General features: G+C 43.4%; 1 protein-coding gene across 3 annotated transcripts; it reads left to right on the forward strand.

The window, feature by feature from the left end:
• The first annotated feature begins 501 nt into the window (after positions 1-501).
• Positions 502-16,082, forward strand: lrrc45 (leucine rich repeat containing 45). 3 transcript variants are annotated; one of them, XM_029764990.1, is made up of 19 exons: positions 505-613; positions 701-733; positions 1,516-1,992; positions 2,257-2,318; positions 2,435-2,505; positions 2,907-3,085; positions 4,827-4,955; positions 5,073-5,185; positions 5,375-5,439; positions 8,770-8,847; positions 13,468-13,603; positions 13,698-13,775; positions 13,900-14,011; positions 14,080-14,150; positions 14,255-14,347; positions 14,540-14,632; positions 14,796-14,969; positions 15,258-15,405; positions 15,626-16,082. In XM_029764990.1, exons 3-19 carry the CDS (start codon positions 1,761-1,763, stop codon positions 15,817-15,819), a joined length of 2,028 nt encoding a protein of 675 aa, XP_029620850.1. In that variant the 5' UTR covers positions 505-613; positions 701-733; positions 1,516-1,760; the 3' UTR covers positions 15,820-16,082. The 3 variants fall into 3 exon arrangements, with proteins under 3 accessions (XP_029620849.1, XP_029620851.1, XP_029620850.1); XM_029764989.1 differs by lacking the exon at positions 701-733 and having other exon boundaries at positions 502-613; XM_029764991.1 differs by lacking the exon at positions 701-733 and having other exon boundaries at positions 502-613; positions 5,375-5,433.
• Positions 16,083-22,756: the final 6,674 nt, after the last annotated feature.

The following is a 22,756-nucleotide window of genomic DNA, read 5'->3' on the forward strand; positions in this document are numbered from 1 at the left end:
GTATGAGATCACTTTATTGGTCAATTGCACACAATGTCCAAATGAAATTTGACTTCCGCTTTTAACCCAACCCCTCTGAAAGACACACATACATGTTTTTTGGAGAGGTCCGGGGGCTGCCACACTAGGCGCTGTTGTTGTGGGGGGTTAAGTGCCTTGCTCAAGGGGCACAACTGCAGGCAACAATATTTAGGATTTTGATACCAGCAACTCTCCGGTTGCCAGCTCACTTCCTGACAGATTTTTCCTGTCAGACCCGGGATTCAAACTGGCAACCCTCCTGTTGCTGTCTCTCTGCACTAACTGCTAGGCTATGTGCCGCCATTAACATTACTTTCAGTTTACAGATGTTGAAGAAAATGAGCAACAAGCAACTAAGCAACAACTGAGTAATTTCTTTAGAAAACATGATGAAAGGCAAGCACAGACAGTCTATAATGTTCCAAATAGAGCGCCAAGACTCCTCCATCGCGCGCGCTCCTCACAACTACACTTACCGACATGCACTGCGCTTACGTACATATCAATCCGTTTTGAATTACACTTCCTGGTTACCTTCGCGCTAACTCAACCCTCACTTGAAAACTTGCACCAGTCAACAACAACTAACAAGGTTTGATCTTTGCAAAAACCTTATAGCGATGTGATCTACAGTGTAAATTCCTCTCGTTTCATCTCTTGACTTTTGTTTTTTTTAAAGCTAGGAAGCAAGATATTGCAGGAAGGTGAACAGGTAACGTTAGCTAAACAAGCTGCCAGTAACTACAGTACTGTAGCTAGCTAGTTAACGTTAATCTCATTGTTTACTAATACAAACAGTGTCAGTTAGTCTATTAGCCATTACTCATGTTAACAGATTAGCTAACGTTACTGTACTATTGTAACAGCTAGTCTGTCAGCCATGGATAAGCTCATTTGTCAACAACAATAAGGTGGTGTTACTACTCATCCAACAATTTTCATCAACAATGTTTTGGTTAACCAGATAGACAGTGAACCACCCTGTGCTGCAACCTTAGTCTTACTATTTAAATAGCTAGCTAGTTAGGGAAATAGCTAGGTAACGTTAGCTAGATAAATCAGCAGTGGTGGCAGATGCTGAAGGGCCATCATCACTAATTGGGAAGTGGACTGGCTTACTTCATCTTCTTCAGCCATACATTATCTGCCAAAATCACTGAAAGAGATGATTGCTGCCTGCCTGATGTCACTTTTAGCTCTGAATGCATCCTAATTGATGTAGTGGTCAAAAGTAGGCTTTGACAATTCTGCACCAGCTGCTAGCTTGTTAATCATAGTTCTTGCTGTAATTTATGCAATGTTGATTATTGTAGCCAGTTCCAGTTGCTCAATGATGTAAATGGCCATCTTACAAAGCTCTTGAGCTGATTTAAAAAAAGAATTTTTTTTTAAGACATCCAGAGAGGGAGAGTAAAGGGCCTAGGAATGATATGTAATTTATTTTGTATGTCAAACAGACATAGTCTAAGCTGGGTTTCCTCACTTGTCTCCCAGTTCACCCCACAGCTCCATCAGGCCAGGGCGACAGCACAGTGCTGGGCAGGACCGGAGGGTCCGGGAAGGAACAAAGAAAAACTGAAGAGGAAAAGAAGGGGTGAGTGGGCGGATGAGGGATTGAAGCAGCACAGAGAACCTGGAGTGGAACAGAGGGACTGAAAGCGAGGAGGAGAATACTAGTAACAAACAACAGAGGAGCTCAAAAGGAATCCAAACAGCTCTGAGACAGTGTACTGCCCAGTATGGAGGATTTCAGACGGACCTACCTGCGTCTGTGTAAGGAGGGGGGTGTGGAGCCCCAGGAGTCAGTGCTAGCTCAGCTCCAGGAGACCAGGGGAGTCGCAGCAGGATCCAGGCTGGACCTGAGGGGACACAGCCTGTCTGTAGACACCTGTGCCGTGCTGGGGAAGGTCCTCCACAAAGACACACTCTTCACCGAGCTGGCCCTCAGTGACTGCATGCTCACTGAGGAAGGTATGTGTTTGTTGGGTGGTAGTCGTGTGGGGATCTTTCTGTCTTTTTGTTACTGTGCTGACTGTGATACTGTATATATTTGAGCCATGAATGTACTGTGAATCCTATAAGGCTTTTGCTACTGCTGCACAAAGATTATATAGCTAGAACTGTTTGCTTTGTTGCTGCTGTTTAGTCACATTGTTTTAATGCTTAGATAACACTTTTATAGCAATGCTTTGATAACACTTGCTCCTGACTGCCACTTGTCTTTGTCATGTCCAGGTGCCAAGCTGCTCCTGAATGGGCTGTGTGGCAACACTACTGTTAAAGTCCTGGATCTGAAGGTAAGGACTATCAGAGGCCTCTACACACTGCATACTACTTGACCAGTCTTGAGTTGGGGTGGCCAGTCTGACTTGACAAATTTCAATTTGATCATATATTTTCTATTTGTTGTCAGGGAAATAACTTGAGATCAACAGGAGCTGAGGCTTTAGGGAAGCTCTTGGTGAGAAACAAGACACTGTGCAGGTGAGTTGGTTAGTGAACTAGTAGCAAGCTAGATCATTCAATGAAAACTTTTTGGTTTAAATTTCTATTGAAATGTCTATGAAACGTGGCTAAGCGTTCAGGTATGTTAAGATTATTTCAGTTATAATCCCTCTATTTTCTTCTGTGAGCGTAGGGCGGCATTCAAATTGGCCCAGAGTCGTCCAGGTTTGGCCGGGGTAGGCCGTCATTGTAAATAAGAATTTCTTCTTAACTGACTTGCCTAGTTAAATAAAGGTTACATTTAAAAATATATATATTTTTAAATAAATAAAAATAATCCCTCTATTTTCTTCTGGGACCAGCATGAGTTGTGCATACACAACGATACTGCATTGCTAAGGGAACCATAACCCAAGCTAAGGTTGTTGTGTTGGACACAGGCTGGTGTTGGAGTGGAATGCGTTGGGGATGTGGGAGGAGGCGTTCTCAGTGTTCTGTGAGGGTTTGGCCACCAACGCCTGTCTAACCCAGCTGGACCTGCGCAACAACCAGATCAACCACCAGGGGGCCTCAGAGCTCTGCCTGGCCCTCAAGCGGAACAGCACCCTGCAGGAACTGGGTCAGTGGGTGTAGGGTGAAGTTACTTTTTAGATGCTGATTTTAGGTCCGTTTTGCATTTCCCCCACAAATGGTTAAGTTTAGGATGGGGGTAGACAAAGCTGATCCTAGATCTGTACGTAGGGAAAACTTCACAAAGGAGCGCCTCACATTGGGAAATGACTCAATACAGCCAAGATCACTAGAGTCAAGATTCAACTAGAGTAGTCGGGGTGTGCATCTTTCTCTTTCAAGACGATTCAATATCTATCTAGATGCATGGGCACCGATACAGGAACGATACGTTTTAGTTTGAAGCGATTCAATGCGATTTGATTAGAGGAAAGAATCGATTCGGTTAGATGCGATACAATTCGATGTACTAACATTTGTTGCATAAACGCATTCATTTTCCATTCTAAATTAAAATCAGCTGCTGATGGAGCTCATAAGCTGAGCCTCTGAGCTGTATATGTCTGATCTGACTTCTGTGTGTGTGTAAATGATCTACTGTATATGTCTATGGATGTCCTTTGGGTGGTGGACCATTCTTGATACACACTGGAAACTGTTGAGCGTGAAAAACCCAGCAGCGTTGCAGTTCTTGACGCAAACCAGTGCGCCTGGCATCTACTACCATACCCCGTTCAAAGGCACTTAAATATTTTGTCTTGCCTATTCACCTTCTGACACACATGCACAATCCATATCCCAATTGTCTCAAGGCTAAAAAAAAATCCTTATTTAACCTGTCTCCTCCCCTCCATCTACAATGATTGAAGTGGATTTAGCAAGTGACATCAATAAGGGATCATGGCTTTCACCTGGTCAGTCTATGTCATGGAAAAAGCAGGTGTTCTTAATGTTTTGTATACTCAGTGTAGATCTGTCATTCTCGTTGAAAGCAAGTCTAAGAAGCAGTAGATCGGCTGTATGCGCACTATTTCTATGCTTCCCGTTCTTTAGTTTCATTTTTGAGTCTTTTACTTTCGGTTTTGTACACTAGCTGAAAATACAATAGTTTTGGTTATGGAAACACAGCCATTTAGATTGTACAATGATTCTCTACACAATGACTGCTTGTTTTGTCACATAAACTGAAATTAGCGTGTAGTTTGACTAGGCTACTGATATGGCTTGGGGTTGTTCGGCATGCAAAATGACTTGTAGATCAATGACTGTTAACACAATGACATGCTTAGTTCCACACTGAAGAAGAGGATGCAGTTGTCACAAAAGATGAGCAGTATTTCGGAAGGTAGAAAGAAAGTAATTTGTCCAAAACATTTTAGTGAACCGGCGATTCGTAATGTTTGAATGGATTTCCTGACTGATGCATGCTACGTTTCGATCGGTTTGGGGTCCGGACCGATGCACTCATGTATTAAACATTTGAACCGGGACTGATGGGTATTGTGAATCATTACATCCCTGTAGAGTAGACCAAAGCCTTGTCTGAAAACAACCCAGAAGCTATTGTCCTAGCCCCTACACCTTTGGTGTCACTGTCTTCACAACTGAAAGAACCAGATAGGTGTAAGCAATAGGGTCCCCAGAGCCCATGATAAAGCAAGGTCATCACCATATTGCTTACACCCATTCAATATCACACGAAAATATCACATTTTGGTGGCTAGGATACAGGCTGGAACTAGATTTTTTTCTGGGAGACTGGGTCTGTGAACAATGTACCATTTGATGCCTAGACAGCATAGGTGTCATGGTTCTCTCTCTGGTCTGGTGCCGGTGTTGTGGTTGTATAGACGTGAGGTGGAACAACATTGGTCTGCTGGGTGGCCGGTCCTTCCTGGAGGCTCTACAGCAGAACAGGACCCTGACACACCTGGAGATGGCTGGAAACAACATCCCCAGCGACACACTCAAAGCCCTCGGTAAGCTGTTTGTGTGTGTGTCTGTCTGTCTAAGCTTGTGTGTTGCTGAACGTCTGTTATTGTAATGTTTTTGATTAAAGTAACCACCCCCCCACCTATCGTCTCCTCCCTCCATAGAGCAGGCGATGGATCATAACTCGGACAGGCAGTCCACTATGAGAGAGAGCCGCAGCAGAACCCAAGTCCTCAGCAAGGAGATCCAGATCCTCAAGGAGGAGAAGGGACGCCAGGTATGGAGCTGCTGGGAAATGGAGTTCTCCTTGTAGAACAAGAAGGGGAGGGACAAGGGAATATCACTGCACATAATATACTATATCTTGGTTTATTATTTACCATTTTATGTTTAGAAATGTGTGTGCAGATGAACAAAAAGCCCTGTATGTAAGGTATTTATGTTGCCTTTCCCTCTCTCCCTTTAGTTCCTGAGTCTGATGGAGACCATAGACAAACAGAGAGACGTGATGGACCGAAGCACCAGGTCAGCGTGAGTGGTACAATAAGACTAGCCTTGACTGTTTCTGCATCAACAATAATAAGAAAAAGAATAACAATAGCTAACATCAGTCATGTAGCTACAGTGCATTCGGGAAGTATTCAGACCCCTTGACTTTTTCCACATTTTGTGTGTTACAGCCTTATTCTAAAATTGATTAAATTATTTATTTTTCTCATCAATCTACACACAATACCCTATAATGACAAAGCAAAAACACGTTTTTAGACATTTTAAAAATGTCTAAAAAACTCAAATGTAAATATTACATTTACATAAGTATTCAGACCCTTTTACTCAGACCCTTTTACTAATCTCTGCACCTTTGGCAGAGATTAGGGCCTTGAGTCTTCTTGGTGTGACGCTACAAGCTTGGCACACCTGTATTTGGGGAGTTTCTCCCATTCTTCTCTGCAGATCCTCAAGCTCTGTCAGGTTGGATGGGGATCATCGCTGCACAGCTATTTTCAGGTCTCTCTAGAGATGTTCGATTAGAGAAGTCCGGGCTCTTGCTGGGCCACTTAATGAAATTCAGAGACTTGTCCTGAAGCCACTCCTGTGATGTCTTGGCTGGTGCTTAGAGTTGTTGTCCTGTTGGAAGGTGAACTTTCGCCCCAGTCTGAGGTCCTGAGCGCTCTGGAGCAGGTTTTCATCAAGGATCTCTCTGTACTTTGCTCTGTTCATCTTTCCCTCGATCCTGACTAGTCTGCCAGTCCCTGCCGCTGAAAAACATCCTCACAGCATGATGCTGCCACCAACATGCTTCACCGTAGGAATGGTGCCAGGTTTCCTCCAGACGTGACGCTTGGCATTCAGGCCAAGGAGTTCAATCTTGGTTTCATCAGACCAGAGAATCTTGTTTCTCATGGTCTGAGAGTCGTTTAGGTGCCTTTTGGAAAACTCCAAGTGGGATGTCAAGTGCCTTTTACTGAGGAGGGTCTTCTGTCTGGCCACTACCATAAAGGCCTGATTGATGGAGTGCTGCAGAGATGGTTGTCCTTCTGAGAGGTCCTCCCATCTCCACAGAGGAAATCTGAAGCTCTGTCAGAGTGACCATCAGGTTCTTGGTCACCTCCCTGACCAAGGCCCTTCTCCCCCGATTGCTCAGTTTGGCCGGGTGGCCAGCTCTAGGAAGAGTCTTGGTAGTTCCAAACTTCTTCCATTTAAGAATGGTGGAGGCCACTGTTTTCTTGGGAACTTTCAATGCTGCAGAAATTTGTTGGTACCCTTCCCCAGATCTGTGCCTCGACACAATCCTGTCTCGGAGCTCTACAAACAATTCCTTCAACCTCATGGCTTGGTTTTTGCTTTGAAATGCGCTGTCAACTGTGGGACCTTTTATATAGACAGGTGTGTGCCTTTCCAAATCATGCCCAATCGATCGGAGTCCACCTGTGGTAAATTCAATGAAGTTGTAGAAACATCTCAAGGATAATCAATGGAAACAGGATACATCTGAGCTAAATGTAGAGTCTCAGAGCAAAGGGTCTGAATACTTATTTACATAATGTATTTCTGTTTAAAAAAAAAATGTAATTCTAAAAACCTGTTTTCTCTTTGTCATTATGGGGTGTGTAGATTGAGTTTTTTTAAATGTAATCATTTTAGAATAAGGTAACTTAACAAAATGTGGTAAGGGGTCTGAATACTTTCCGAATGCACTGTATATACAATATATAGACGTACAGTGTTTTCAGAAAGTATTCACACCCTTTTACTTTTTCCACATTTTGTTGTTTTTTGGACAGAATTGAAAATGGATTAAATTGAGATTTTGTGTAACTGGCGTACGTACAAAACCCCATAATGTCAAAGTGGAATTATGTTTTTAGATATTTTACTAATTCATTGAAAATTAAAAGCTGAAATGTCTTGAGTCAATAAGTATTCAACCCCTTTTGTTATGGCAAGCCTAAATACGTTCAGGAGTAAAAATGTGCTTAACAATTCGTATAATAAGTTGCATGGACTTTGCAATAATAGTGTTTAACATGATTTTTTGAATGACAACCTCATCTCTGTACCCCACACATGCAATTATCTGTAAGGTCTCTCTATCGAGCAGTGAATTTCAAACACAAATTTAACCACAAAGACCAGGTAGGTTTTCCAATGCCTCGCAAAGAAGGGAACTTATTGGTGTGTGTGTGTGTGTATATATATATATATATATATATGTATATATATATGTATATATATATATATATATATATATATATATATATTTTTTTTTTTAAGCATACATTGAAAATCCCTTTGAGCATGGTGAAGTTATTAATTACACTTTGGATAGTGTATCAATAAACCCAGTCACTACAAAGATACAGGCGTCCTTCCTAACTCAGTTGCTGGAGAGGAAGGAAACCACTCAGGGGTTTTACCATGAGGCCAATGGTGACTTTAAAACTGTTATAGAGTTTAATGGCTGTGATAGGAGAAAACTGAGGATGGATCAACAACATCGTAGTTACTCCACAATACTAATCTAAAGGACAGAGTGAAAAGGAAGAAGCCTGTACAGAATACAAATATTCCAAAACATGCATCCTGTTTGCAAGAAGGCACTAAAGTAAAACTGCCCAAAAAGAAATAAACTTTATATCCTGAACACAAAGAGTTATGTTTGGGGTCATTGAGTACCACTCATATTTTCAAGCATGGTGGTGGCTGCATCATGTTATGGGTATGCTTGTCATTGGCAAGGACTAGGGAATTTTTAGGATAAAAATAAACGGAATAGAGCTAAGCACAGGCAAAATCCTAGAAGAAAACTTGGTTCAGTTTGCTTTCCAAGAGACACTGGGAGACATTCACTTTTCAGCAGGACAATAACCTAAAACACAAGGCCAAATACACTGGACAGTGAATGTTCCTGAGTGGCCTAGTTACAGTTTTGACTTAAATCGGCTTGAAAATCAATTGCAAGACTTGAAAATGGCTGTCTAGCAATCATCAACAACCAACTTGACAGAGCTTGAAGAATAAAAAATAAAATAATTGGCAAATATTGTACAATCCAGGTGTGCAAAGCTCTTAGACTTACCCACAAAGACTCAACTGTAATCACTGCCAAAGGTCATTCTGACATGTATTGACTCAGAGGTTGAATACTTATGTAAATGAGTGTTCTTTATTTTCAATACATTTGCAAACATTTCTAAAAACATGTTTTTACTTTGTCATTATGGGCTGTTGTGTGAAGATCTGTTTAATACATTTTGAATTCAGGCTGTAACACAAAATGTGGAATAAGTCAAGGGGTATGAATACTTTCTGAAGGCTCTGTACATATTAATGACCCTGTGTTTCCCTCTCCTCCAGGACCACATCTATCCATGTGGGTCAGCTACAGGAGGCCCTGAACGAGAGGAAGTCTGTCGTCAACTCTCTCACAGCCAAGTAAGCAGGCCTCATCAGTCCATGTTTAACATCAACAGGTGTAGACTTTACTGTGAAATGCTTACTTACGAGCCCTTTCTCAACAATGCACAGTTAAAAAGTAAGAAACATTTTTTTTTTTAAAGAAGAAAGAAAGAAAGAAATAGTAACACAACAATAACGAGACTATATACAAGGAGAACCGGTACCAAGTCAATGTGCAGGGGTACGAGGTAGTGACTAGGCAATCATGATAGATAATAAACAGAGTAGCAGCGGCGTGTGGGAAAGTGTCTGTGTGTGTGGCGTCAATATGCGTGCGTGTCTGTGAGCGTATGTGTGTGTTGGAGTGTCAGTGTAGTACGTGTGAGTGTGTGGGTAGAGTCCAGTGAGGGCATAGAGCCATTGCAAGAGAGTTAGTGCAAGAAAACGTGGTTCGATGCCATTTGATTAACTGTTTAGCAATCTTATGGCTTGGGGGTAGAAGCTGTCCAGGAGCCTTTTGGTCCCAGACGTGGATCTCCGGTACCACTTGCCTTGTGGTAGCAGAGAGAACAGTCTATGACTTGGGTAACTGGAGTTTTGACAATTCTTTGGGCCTTCCTCTGACACCACCTGGTATAGAGGTCCTGGATTGCAGGGAGCTCAGCCCCAGTGATGTACTGGGCTGTACACACTACTCTCTGTAGCCCCTTACATGCTGACCACACCGCTCGTGTTACGTGCGTGAGTGTTGCAAAATACATTTCCACATACATGTTATTCAATCATTGCATCCACACTGCTCGCACTCGTCAACGAGCGTCAGCATAGCCAGGCGCTAAAATGCAATTTGGTTCTATTTGTGACACTTGACGTGCTGCAAGTCCCGCCACTACCATCTCCTCATTAGTTTTTCGGAGCATATACCCACGTGGGTGATTGAAAGATGAACTGAGGTCCACACTCCAGTCCAGTTGGTGGTGGTAATGCACCTTAAAGTTGGTTGCCAACCAGCATATAAAGTCAGAAGAAGAAGCTGAAGGAGGAGAGATTACTATAAACAAACTTGGTTTACCCTTTTATCTGTTGATTAATTGTCGGAGTAGAGGTAAAATAACAAGGTTCATATCCCAGGACAAATTAACAGCAAGCGAGCTAGCTAAATTACCATAAATGTTTAATGCTTTTCGACCCGTCCCAAATTAATATAGTTGGTTCAGAGTTCGTTTTGAAATTTCAACCTGCGTGTCCTAGTCACATCTGGTGTGGACAAAATCAACATGCGCGCACGCCCGGTGTAGTCAGCATGTTACGGTCGGATGCCAAGCAGTTGCCAGACCAAGCGGTGATACAGCCAAGATGCTCTCAGTGGTGCAGCTGTAGAAGTTTGAGGATCTGAGGGCCCATGTCAAATCTTTTCAGACTCCAGAGGGAGCAGAGGCATTGTCGTGCCTTCTTCATGACTGTGTTGGTGTGTGTGGACCATGATAGTTCCTTAGTGATGTGGACACAGAGGAACTTGAAGCTGTTGATGTGAATGGGGGTGTGCTCGGCCCTTCGTTTCCTGTGGTCCACGATCAGCTCCTTTGTCTTGCTGACGTTGAGGGAGAAGTTGTTGTCTCTAACCTCCTCCCTATAAGCTGTTTCATCGTCGTCGGTGATTTGGCCTACCACCGTCGTGTCGTCTGCAAACTTAATGATGGTGTTGCAGTCGTGCGTGGGCACGCAGTCATGGATGAACAGGGCGTAGAGGAGGAGACTAAGCACGCACCCCTGAGGTGCCCTCGTGTTGAGGGTCAGCGTGGTGGATGTGTTGTTGCCTACCCTCACCACCTGGAGGTGGCCCGTCAGGAAGTCCAGGATCCAGTTGCAGAGGGAGGTGTTCAGTCGCAGGATCCTTAGCTTAGTGATGAGCTTGGATGGCACTATGGTGTTGAACGCTGAACTGTAGTTATTGAACAGTATTCTCTCACAGGTTTTCTTTTTGTCCAGATGGGGAAGGGCAGTGTGGAGTGCAATAGAGATTGCGTCATCTGTGGATCTTTTGGGGTGGTATGCAGTGGCTCCAGGGTGTTTAGGATTATGGTGTTGATGTGAGCCATGACCAGCCTTTCAAAGCATTTAATTTGCACAGATGTAAGTGCTACGGTGCGATAGTCATTTAGACAGGTTACCTTGGCGTTCTTGGGCACAGGGAATATGGTGGTCTGTTTGAAACATGTAGGTATTACAGACTGGGTCAGGGAGAGTTTGAAAATGTCAGTGAAGAGACTTGCCAGCTGGTAGAGTGGAGTACATGTCCTGGAGTGGAGTACATGTCCAGACGGATTACATGTCCTGGTAATCCGTCTGGCCCTGCGGCTCTGTGAATGTTTACCTGTTTAAAGGTCTTACTCACACAGTCGTCCGGAACAGCTGGTGCTCTCATGCATGGTTCAGTGTTGCTTGCCTCAAAGTCAGCATAGACGTATTTAGCTTGTCTGGTAGGCTTGCATCACGGGGCAGCTCGCGGCTGGGCTTCCCTTTGTAAACCGTGATGATTTGCAAGACCTGCCACATCCAACCAGCGTCGGAGCCGGTGTAGCAAGACACTTTGCGTTATTTGTTTGATAGCTCGTTGGGGGGCGTAGTGGAATTTCTTATAAGCGTCCGGATTAGTGTCCCGCTCCTTGACAGAAGCAGCTCTTGCCTTTAGCTCAGTGCAGATGTTGCCTGTAATCCATGGCTTCTGGTTGGGGTATGTACGTACTCGTCACTGTGGGGACGACGTCGTTGATGCACTTATTAATGAAGACGATGACTGATGTGGTAAACTCCTCAATGCCATCGGATGAATCCTGGACCATATTCCAGTCTGTGCTAGCAAAACAGTCCTGTAGTTTAGCATCCGCTTCATCGAATCATTTCCGTACTGAGTGCGTTACTGGTACTTCCTACTGTCTATGTTCAGATCTACAATGATTAGAAGATGTTTGAGCCACATGTAAATATATGAGAATTTAACTAATATGAGTCTTAGGTGGAAGTTCCTCACCTTCCATATCTTGTTTTAAATCTCATCACCACATCTCCTTATCTTAATGAGATACTGACGCTGTGACTAGAAGAAACCCATGTTGAATTTTTAATCAGGCACTTACAAAGACAGCTATTTTTGGTTCTCAGGTAGAGGACCCTGGCAGGGGGCTATATATATACACGGTGACCCACTTCAGTCCCCTCTCCCTCAGGGCTCATTCATACATGACACAGGTACTACTGTACCTCTGGATAAACCCTGTTGAGGGTGGCTTCAACTCTATCTTAAATATACACTACTGTTCAAAAGTTTGGGGTCACTTAGAAATGTCCTTGTTTTTGAAAGAAAAGCAATTTTTTTGTCCATTAAAATAACATCAAATGTATCAGAAATACAGTGTAGACATTGTTAATGTTGTAAATGCAGCACAGGAAAATAAATGTATGAAATTGTATGAAATGTATGCATTCACTACTGTAAGTCGCTCTGGATAAGAGCGTCTGCTAAATGACTAAAATGTAATGTAAAATGTAAATGACTATTGTAGCTGGAAACAGCTGATTTTTAATGGAATATGTGCATAGGCGTACAGAGGCCCATTATCAGCAACCATCACTCCTGTGTTCCGATGGCACGTTGTGTTAGCTAATCCAAGTTTATCATTATCAAAGGCTAATTGATCATTAGAAAACCCTTTTGCAATTATGTTAGCACAGCTGAAAACTGTTGTTCTGATTAAAGAAGCAATTGAGTATCTGCAGAATCAGCATTTGTGGGTTCGATTACAGGCTCAAAATGGCCAGAAACAAAGAACTTTCTTCTGAAACTCGTCAGTCTATTCTTTTTCTGAGAAATGAAGGCTATTCCATGCGAGAAATTGCCAAGAAACTAAAGATCTCATACAACCCTGTGTACCACTCCCTTCACAGAACAGCGCAAACTGTCTCTAACCAGAATAGAAATAGGAGTGGGAGGCCCCTGCTGACAAGGTAAAAATCTGTCGTTCTGCCCCTGAACAAGGCAGCTAACCCACTCTTCCTAGGCCGCCATTGAAAATAAGAATTTGTTTTTAACTGACTTGCCTAGTTAAATAAAGGTAAAAAAAATATAAAAATACCCAACTAATGTAAAGAAGGCCAGTTTTATTGCTTCTTTAATCGGAACAACAGTTTTCAGCTGTGCTAACATAATTGCAAAAGGGTTTTCTAATGATCAATTAGCCTTTGATAATGATAAACTTGGATTAGCTAACACAACGTGCCATCGGAACACAGGAGTGATGGTTGCTGATAATGGGCCTCTGTACGCCTATGTAGATATTCCATTAAAAATCAGCCGTTTCCAGCTACAATAGTCATTTACAACATTAACAATGGCTACACTGTATTTCTGATCAATTTGATGTTATTTTAATGGACAAAAAATGTGCTTCTCTTTCAAAAACAAGGACATTTCTAAGTGACCCCAAACGTTTGAACGGTAGTGTAGGTATTGTATAAATGGAACGGATGGTAACGGTTCACTTGAGCTGTCTGTAATAAGGCCTACATAACACTGTCATAACAGATGTTTCAGCCACATAGACACACGCACACACACACACTCTCACAGACACACACCTGACCATTCTGTGTGTCTAGATTCCAGATGACGGAGGCAGCACTGGCCATGTCGGAACAGAAGAACCACAACCTGGGAGAGCTGCTGACCAGAGTGAAGACTGAGAAAGACGAGCAGAGAGAACGACAGAGCAGGGAGAGGAAGAAAGAACAAGAGGTATGAATGGAGGGAAGGTACTCGGGAAGGTACTCGGGAGGGGGGACTGACGTACAGATGGTCTGGTTAAGATGTGTGTGTTTTGGTTCTGCAGGACAGTGCTCTCAGGGAAGGGAAGCTTCTCAGAGAGATGAACAGTATGTCAGAGACAAACGTACAGCTCAAAAATAAGGTATGAAGTTGTGTGTGTGTGTGGGCGCTTGTGTGTATGAATATAATGTTCGTGTTTTTGATGCAGTACCTAAGCTGTTTATGGAGTCAGTCTCTCTTTATCTGTGTGTGTGTGTGTGTTTTAGTTGGAGAAGGTGGAGAGCAGGTGTAAGTCTCAGCAGGACCAGATTTTTGAGCTGAAGCAGGAGCTCACCAACAGCACAGCAGAGCTAAAGCTACGGCTAGCACAGGCAGAAGGTACACACACACAGACACACACACACACACACACACAGAGTATACTCAATCTCTTCTCTCCCCCTCAGAGCGTTTGGAGATGGAGAAGAAGAGATCTAAACAGTCTCTGGAGGACATGGGTAACCTTCGACAGAAAGAGGTAGAGAAGACTACCTGCTGTCTGACCGTGTCTCTCACGAAATATACAACAGACTCTGTCTTTTTCCCTCTATTCAGTTACATTGTGGGTTTGTGTGCGTGTAGGTGGACCATGTGAATCGTCACCTTGAGGAGAGTGAGAGGGCTCTACAGGACCGGATCCTCAAACTGGAGGGACAGCGGATACAGCTGGAGGAGGTCAGCTCTTTATATTGGATAGTTTTGATAATGTATTGCCTTCAGTAAATCACAATTCAATTCCAATGATCATTATGTGACACAAGATCCCTATAGTATGGAGGTGTAACTGTGACTCTCTGTCCTGAACTGTCTTGTAGGAGTTGAGCAGGGCCAAGGCAGCCTGTATAACTATGTTTTTCGTCTTTGTAGGAGTTGAGCAGGGCCAAGGCAGCCTGTGTTACAGAGAGAGCCCAGGCAGAGGAGGAACTGGGGAAGGTGCGGGTACAGGTTCGCCTGGAGGAGGTACTTTATACACCTGTTGTAGAACAACTCAATGTAATAGGTTAGAAACTGTGTTTGTTTGTCCGGGTCTCTGTGTATCAGTGTGTGTGCCTGAAATTTGGAAAAGCAGTAACAATGTGAGGATTCAACTCTTTCTTCTCTCTCCCCTCCTCTGTCTGAGCAGCAGCAGCGTGTGAGTGGGTTAGAGGAGAAGCTGCGTGGGTTGCGTCAGTCCCGTGATGAGTCCCAGAGCCACTGTTCCCAGCAGAAACAGACCATAGCTGAGCTGCAGGCTCGTAGCGGACAGCAGAGCATCGAGACAGACGGACTACGACGCAGGATAGAGGAGCTGCAGCAGGTCAGATTGGGAATGTGTCAGAGAGACCACTGGCACAAAACAACCAACTATACACACTGAAACAATACCTAGATCAAGTACAGTGTAGTTGTCTTACATTTGTCTGGGACAATTTGATGCTTATAACTGATTTTTACTGATTGATATAATCAGGTTGGTGAATTCTCAGCACTGAATGATGTTCATATGAGTAAGGGCAGAGACAATGTCGCGTGGGAGTTGTATGTTTACTGGGATGGTAATATTTGCGCTTTGGTGTAATTAATGTAGAGAATTCCCCCCCCCCAGGAGTTGTCTGGTAAGGACCAGGAGAAGGTTGCGGAGGTGAGTCGGGTCAGGGTGGAGCTACAGGAGCAGATGGGACACCTGCAGGCTGAGAGGACCGCACAGGGAGGACTGAAGGAGAAGATAGCTGCTCTTGAGAGAGAGATGAAAGGTATGCACATTCTCCTCCTCTCCCTCTCTCCCTGTCAGACACTCTCTCTCCCATCTCCTCTCTTCATCCTACCTCTGTCCTCTTTTCTACATAAGGCCCATCTCACCCTTTCTCCCTCGCCTATCACCTGTCCTCCCTCTCTGTTTTACAGTTTACATAATTTGTTGACACACTTGGAGCAACCCGTATTTGTTCTGTGTATGTGTCTTGTCTACCACAGTGCTGGCCAGTAACCACAGAGAGGCCATCCTGGACAAGGAGAGTGAGATATCATCTCTGTTTGAGAAGCTGCGACTGAGAGAGGCAGAGATCCAGAGGATGAGAGAGGACGAGGCCCAGAGAGCTAGCTTCCTCCAGAACGCTATACTCACATACGTACAGGGATCACCGCTGCACTACAGTCCTAAGAAATGACCTCTGACTTCTAACCTTTGACCCTTCCCATCCTTATGTAGGGACTAAGTACAGGGGTCACCACTGGGGTTCTGCCGTCCCAAGAAATAACCTCTGACCCCGAACCCCTGTCCCATTTACCCCTACAACCTTGTGCCCATACACCCTCACAAGTGTGGGACACTAAAGTGACCCAAACCTTTCTATTCCACCCATACTCCATGTGTTCTTTTCCGGTCTTTCCCCTCTCCCCTTTGGTCCCTCCAAACCACCCCAGCACAAAATATCAACAGCACAGATATTCACCTCTAGACATCCTCGGCTTCGGGTGTACAGTGCATTTGTAAAGTATTCAGACCCCTTGACTTTTTCCACATTTTGTTACGTTATATAGCCTTATTCTAAAATTGATTCAATTGTATTTTTCCCCATCAATCTACACACACTACGCCATAATGACAAAGCAAAAACAGGTTTTTACAAATACAAAACTGAAATATCACATTTACATAAGTATTCAGACCTTTAACTCAGTACTTTTTTTAAGCACCTTTGTCAGCGATTACAGCCTCGAGTCTTCTTGGGTATGACGCTACAAGCTTAGCACACCTGTATTTGGGGAGTTTCTCCCATTCTTCCCTGCAGATCCTCTCAAGTTCTGTCAGGTTGGATGGGGAGCGTTGCTGCACAGGTATTTTCAGGTCTCTCCAGAGATGTTCAATTGGGTTCAAGACCAGGCTCTGGCTGGGCCACTCAAGAACATTGAGAGTCTTGTCCCGAAGCCGCTCTTGAGTGTATGCTTAGGGTCGTTGTCCTGTTGAAAGGTGAACCTTCGCCCTAGTCTGAGGTCTCTGTACTTTGGGCTGTTCATCTTTCTCTCGATCTTCACTAGTCTCCCATTCCCTGCCGCTGTAAAACATCCCCACAGCATGATGCTGCCACCACCATGCTTCACCGTAGGGATGGTGCCAGGTTTCCTCCAGACGTGACGATTGGCATTCAGGCCAAAGCGTTCGATCTTGGTTTCATCAGACCAGAGAATCTTGTTTCTCATGGTCAGAGTCCTTTAGGTGCCTTTTGGCAAACTCCAAGCGGGCTGTCATGTTCCTTTTTACTGAGGAGGGGCTTCTGTCTGGCCACTCTACCATAAAGGCCTAATTGGTGAAGTGCTGCAGAGATGGGAGAACCTTCCAGAAGGACAACCATCTCCACAGAGGAACTCTGGAGCTCTGTCAGAGTGACCATCGGGTTCTTGGTCACCTCCCTGACCAAGGCCCTTCTTCCCCGATTGCTCAGTTTGGCCGGGCGGCCAGCTCTAGGAAGAGTCTTGGTGCTTCCAACCTTCTTCCATTTAAGAATGATGGAGGCCACTGTGTTCTTGGGGACCTTCACTGCTGCAGAAATGTGTTGGTACCCTTCCCCAGATCTGTGCCTCAACACAATCCTGTCTCGGACCTCTACAGACAATTCCTTTGACATCATGGCTTGGTTTTTGCTCTGACATGCACTGTCAACTGTGGGACCTTATATAGACAGGTGTGTGCCTTTCCAAATCATGTCCAATCAATTGAATTTACCACAGGTGGACTCCAAGTTGTAGAAACATCTCAAGGATGATCAATGGAAACAGGATGAACCTGAGCTAAATTCCGAGTCCCATAGCAAAGGGTCTGAATACTTATGTAAATATGGTACTTCTGTTTTTTATTTATAATACATTCTTATTTATTTTGCAAATGTAACTTTTTTCTTTGTCATTATGGGGTGTTTTGTATAGAATGATGAGGGGAAAAAAGTATTTAATTGATTTTAGAATAAGGATGTGACCTAACAAAATGTAGAAAAAGTAAAGGGGTCTGAATACATTCTGAATGCACTGTAGTTTCTCTGACTCAGTCCGGGATAGTAATAAACTGTGTTCACAAGCTACTTACATCAGGTTTTAAGATGTGCTCATCGATATCAATGACTGACAGTTATTACATATCACAATCCTTGAAGCTTTTATGGTTGTACAAATCAAGTGAAATTGAATGGTGTGTGATTAGAGCTGTGACAGTCATAACATTTTGTCAGATGGTTATTGTAATGCAAAAGACTGCCTGTCCCACTGGTAATTGACCATTAATTAACATCTCCAGGCGTGCCTTTGGAACATCAACATTTTAAAAAGTCTAAGTCAATTTACTATACACCATCAGAATAAATCCATTATTTATTTTAGTCAGGTCAAAAGAAAATGTATTTCAGAAGAACAGAATATGAGTTGGCCTACTGTATGTTATCTGGCTTTGCTCCGTGCCGTAGGCTTGTTCATTTAGATGACAAGATATGCTTAGAAATCCTGTGCCATTATTTTATGATTTTATAGTAATAAGAATATAATTGAACTTAGCAGAATAAAATAGAAATATATTTTTCACATTACAGAGCGACTGCGCATATGAAGTGACTATGTTGAGCGTGAAAGTGATCTTTTGAAACAACAGGTCTTTACTATGTAAAATTACTTTTGAATTTAGAATGGCCCGTTATCAAATGGACAGAAAGAGGAGCAGGGGAAAAAATAGATGTCATCTGTATGCACTGGAATAGCGAATGAAGGCCACGCGCTTTCTCGCCAGTCCGTTTTGTAATCTACTTCGGTTTTATAGCAGAGAATGTGCTTAATATGAGCAGCTGAGAAATAAATATTACACTTATTTCACTCCATGCATCAACCACTGTTTGAGAAGCATGCTCTCAGTGCCCCGTTAGGTGATATTCCACCCAAACGCTTTATGCCATGGGCTCTCCAACCCTGTTCCTGCAGCTACCCAGTGCTTAATTTGGGAAACCAAGTGAAATCTGTTCGGGAACATCGATAATAACATGTTTTCGCAACGAATCGTAATTTTAATTCAGGTTTCTTTTTTCGGGTTTGGGCTCATAAGCCTATGCAAATGCAGAAGCTCTAAAATATGTATGGGTGTATTAAATGAATCATCACCTTTGAAATCACTGTCCATTTTGTTGTGTTAGGCTTTGAAACAACATCCACAACAACCACTTACTGTTTCAACCTGCTGTTGAACTTCTTTCTTCAAATTGATCATCACAGTGAGGTGAGTTTTAAAGTACTATAGGCCTACTGTTTTGATGTGTTTTTCGATTGCAATTGCATTGATGTCAGAGTGGTTAGAGGGACACTAGAGCTCTGAGTACCAGGCCATTAGTGACCTGATGGTAGTGTTATGTCCAGAGTACATAAAAGGAGATTACCATGACTCAACCTTCACATGGAATTTTACTGCGGTCTTGACTCATGACTGCAGGTGTGGCAGTAATATGGTCACCACAACAGCCCTATGTGTGATGTACATTTTTCTATGTGTTTATATGGTTTTTGCACTGCAGTTTTGGGATTGGTACTGTGTTTTTTTTCTCAATAAAAAATTGTTTTTTGTTAAGTTAGGCTAAATTGTTTAGTCATAAATCAACAAGATTCCATATTTTTAATCAATGGTTGTCAAACATTGGAGAAAAGACAAACTCCTTAAAAGTACAGCTTTTGATATTGTCAGGAAGAGTGGGGTTTGCCCGATTACACAAGCTGGCAATGTGTAAACACACAACAAAACAGCATGTTTCAGATGCTTTTAGTGTCTCTGGCATTCTAGTCTACAAGCGTTCAGGCAAGAGGATGGTTAAAGACGGCGGCCACCTGTAGTCTCTTGCGGCGGTGTGGCCTCACTGGCAGAGTTCGTAACTCTCCTGACGGAGCGAGAAACACAGTGTAAGTGGGCGAGTAGGCACTCTGTCTTCCAAACTGCTCCACTTGAGTGAGGTCCAGCCTGCACTCTTGTGCCAGTCAGTGGATTAGGGAATGCTTTACAGGTATACTGATTAGTAATCCTGCACAGTTGTGTTGGGTGAGCAGAGCTGTAGCACTGTCTTCTGTTGGCCTGGTGCTGAAGGTAGTGCAGCCTTCCACAGTGCTGCAGCCAGTGCCGCTGTCCATGGTGCTGAAGTGAACACACCTGTCTCCTGTGCTGATGTGGGTGGCTCTGTCCATGGTGCTGCACTGGGAATCCTTCAGCCACACCTATGCCCATGCCTCTCATGGTGCCACAGATATCGTTGATTGTAACTTATTTCTGAAATGTAGGTGTTATGGATTTACATCCTCTGCCTTATCATGGAGAGTTACCTATCTAATAAAACACAGAGGGTTTTCTATAATGGAAGCCTCTAATGCAAATTCGGTTGAGTGTGGTGTACCGCAGGGCAGCCGGCTTAGACCATTATTATTTTCTGTTTTTACTGATGACCTTCCAATGACCTTGAATAAAGCCTGTGTGTCTATGTACGCTGACGACTCAACTGTATACACGTCAGCTACGACAGTACAAAATATAACTGACACCCTTAACAGAGCTCCAGTCAGTTTAAGAATAGCTAACTAGCAATAGGCTGCTACTAAATATCTCAAACTAAAAGCATTGTTTTTGGGACATGTCACTCAACCCTAGATAGCAAGTTATCATGATCAAAACATGGACAGTGTACAAAACATAAAGAACACCTTCCTAATATTGAATTGCACTTCCTTTTTGCCCTCAGAACAGCCTCAATTTATCAGGTCATGGACTGTACAAGGGGTTGAAAGCGACTCACAAGAATGCTGGCCCATGTTGACGCCAATGCTTACCACAGTTGTGTCAAGTGGCTGGATATCCTTTGGGTGGTGGACCATTCTTGATACACACGGGAAACTTTTGAGCATGAAAAACATTACAGTTCTTGACACGCTCAAACCAATACACGTGGCACCTACTAACATACCCCATTCAAAGGCACTTACATCTTTTGTCTTGCCCAATCACGCCCTTTGAATGGCACACATGCACACTCTATCTCTCATTTGTCTCAAGGCTTGAAAATCTCCTGCCCATCAGATCAAATGTTATTAGTCACATGTCAATGTGCAGGGGCACCGGTTAGTTGAGGTAATATGTACATGAAGGTAGAATTATTAAAGTGACTATGCATAGATGATAACAACAGAGTAGCAGCGGTGTAAAATATGGGGAGGGGTGGGGGGGGATGCAAATAGTCTGGGTAGCCATTTGACTAGGTGTTCAGGAGTCTTATGGCTTGTGGGTAGTAGCTGTTTAGAAGCCTCTTGGACCTAGACTTGGCGCTCCGGTACCGCTTGCCGTGAGGTAGCAGAGAGAACAGTCTATGACTAGGGTGGCTGGAGTCTGACAGTTTTTAGGGCCTTCCTCTGACACCGCCTGGTACAGAGGTCCTGGATGGCAGGAAGCATGGACGCAGTGATGTACTTGGCCGTTCGCACTACCCTCTGTAGTGCCTTGCGGTTGGAGGCCGAGCAGTTGCCATACCAGGCAGTGATGCAACCAGTCAGGATGCTCTCGATAGTGCAGCTGTAGAACCTTTTGAGGATCTGAGGACCTATGCCAAATCTTTTCAGTCTCCTGAGGGGGAATAGGTTTTGTCGTGCCCTCTTCACGACTGTCTTAGTGTGCTTAGACCATGTTACTTTGTTGGTGATGTCGACGCCAAGGAACTTGAAGCTCTCAACCTGCTCCACTGCAACCTCGTCGATGAGAATGGGGGCGTGCTCGGTCCTCTTTTTCCTTTTTCCTGTAGTACACAATCATCTACACTGATGAAAGTGGATTTAACAAGTGACATCAATAAGGGATATACCGTTTAAGTCGGCAGTTTACATACGCTTAGGTTGGAGTCATTAAAACTAATTTTTCAACCACTCCACAAATTTCTTGTTAACAAACTATAGTTTTGGCAAGTCGGTTAGGACATCTACTTTGTGGATGACACAATTAGATTTTCCAACAATTGTTTACAGAGAGATTATTTCACTTATTCACTATATCACAATTCCAGTGGGTCAGAAGTTTACATACACTAAGTTGACTGTGCCTTTAAACAGCTTGGAAAATTCCAGAAAATTATATCATGGCTTTAGAAGATTCTGATAGACTAATTGACATCATTTGAGTCAATTGGAGGTGTAGCTGTGGATGTATTTCTAGGCCTACCTTCAAACTCAGTGCCTCTTTGCTTGACATAATGGGAAAATCAAAAGAAATCAGCCAAGACCTCAGAAAAAGAAATGTAGACCTGGTTCATCCTTGGGAGCAATTTCCAAACGCCTGAAGGTACCACGTTCATCTGTACAAACAATAGTACACAAGTATAAACACCATGGGACCATGCAGCCGTTAAATCCGCTCAGGAAGGAGACACGTTCTGTCTCCTAGAGATGAACGTACCTTGGTGCGAAAAGTGCAAATCAATCCCAGAACAACAGCAAAGGACCTTGTGAAGATGCTGGAGGAAATGGGTACAAAAGTATTTATATCGACAGTAAAACAAGTCCTCAGCAAGGAAGAAGCCACTGCTCCAAAACCGGCATAAAAAATCCAGACTATGGTTTGCAACTGCACATGGGGACAAAGATTGTACTTTTTGGAGAAATGTCCTCTGGTCTGGTGAAACAAAAATAGAATAGAAATGGACAATGACCACAAGCATACTTCCAAAGTTGTGGCAAAATGGATTAAAGGACAACAAAGTCAAGGTATTGGAGTTGCCATCACAAAGCCCTGACCTCAATCCCATAGAAAATTTGTGTGCAGAACTGAAAAAGCGTGTGCGAGGAAGGAGGCATACAAACCTGACTCAGTTACACCAGCTCTGTCAGGAGGAATGGTCCTAAATTCACCCAACTTATTGTGGGAAGCTTGTGGAAGGCTACCTGAGATGTTTGACCCAAGTTAAACAATTTAAAGGCAATGCTACCAAATACTAATTGAGTGTATGTAAACTTCTGACCCACTGGGATTGTGATGAAAGAAATAAAAGCTGAAATAAATCAGTCTCTCTACTATTATTCTGACATTTCACATTGTTAAAATAAAGTGGTGATCCT

This window comes from Salmo trutta, chromosome 10, assembly GCF_901001165.1.
Source record: "Salmo trutta chromosome 10, fSalTru1.1, whole genome shotgun sequence".
NCBI classification, from domain to species: Eukaryota; Metazoa; Chordata; class Actinopteri; order Salmoniformes; family Salmonidae; genus Salmo; species Salmo trutta.

Coding starts and splice junctions, on each gene's coding strand:
- lrrc45 (XM_029764989.1), top strand. CDS start 1,761: ATGGAGGATTTCAGACGGACCTACCTGCGTCTGTGTAAGGAGGGGGGT. Junction 2,319..2,434: donor TTAAAGTCCTGGATCTGAAG/GTAAGGACTATC, acceptor ATTTGTTGTCAG/GGAAATAACTTGAGATCAAC. Junction 15,406..15,625: donor TCTTGAGAGAGAGATGAAAG/GTATGCACATTC, acceptor TGTCTACCACAG/TGCTGGCCAGTAACCACAGA.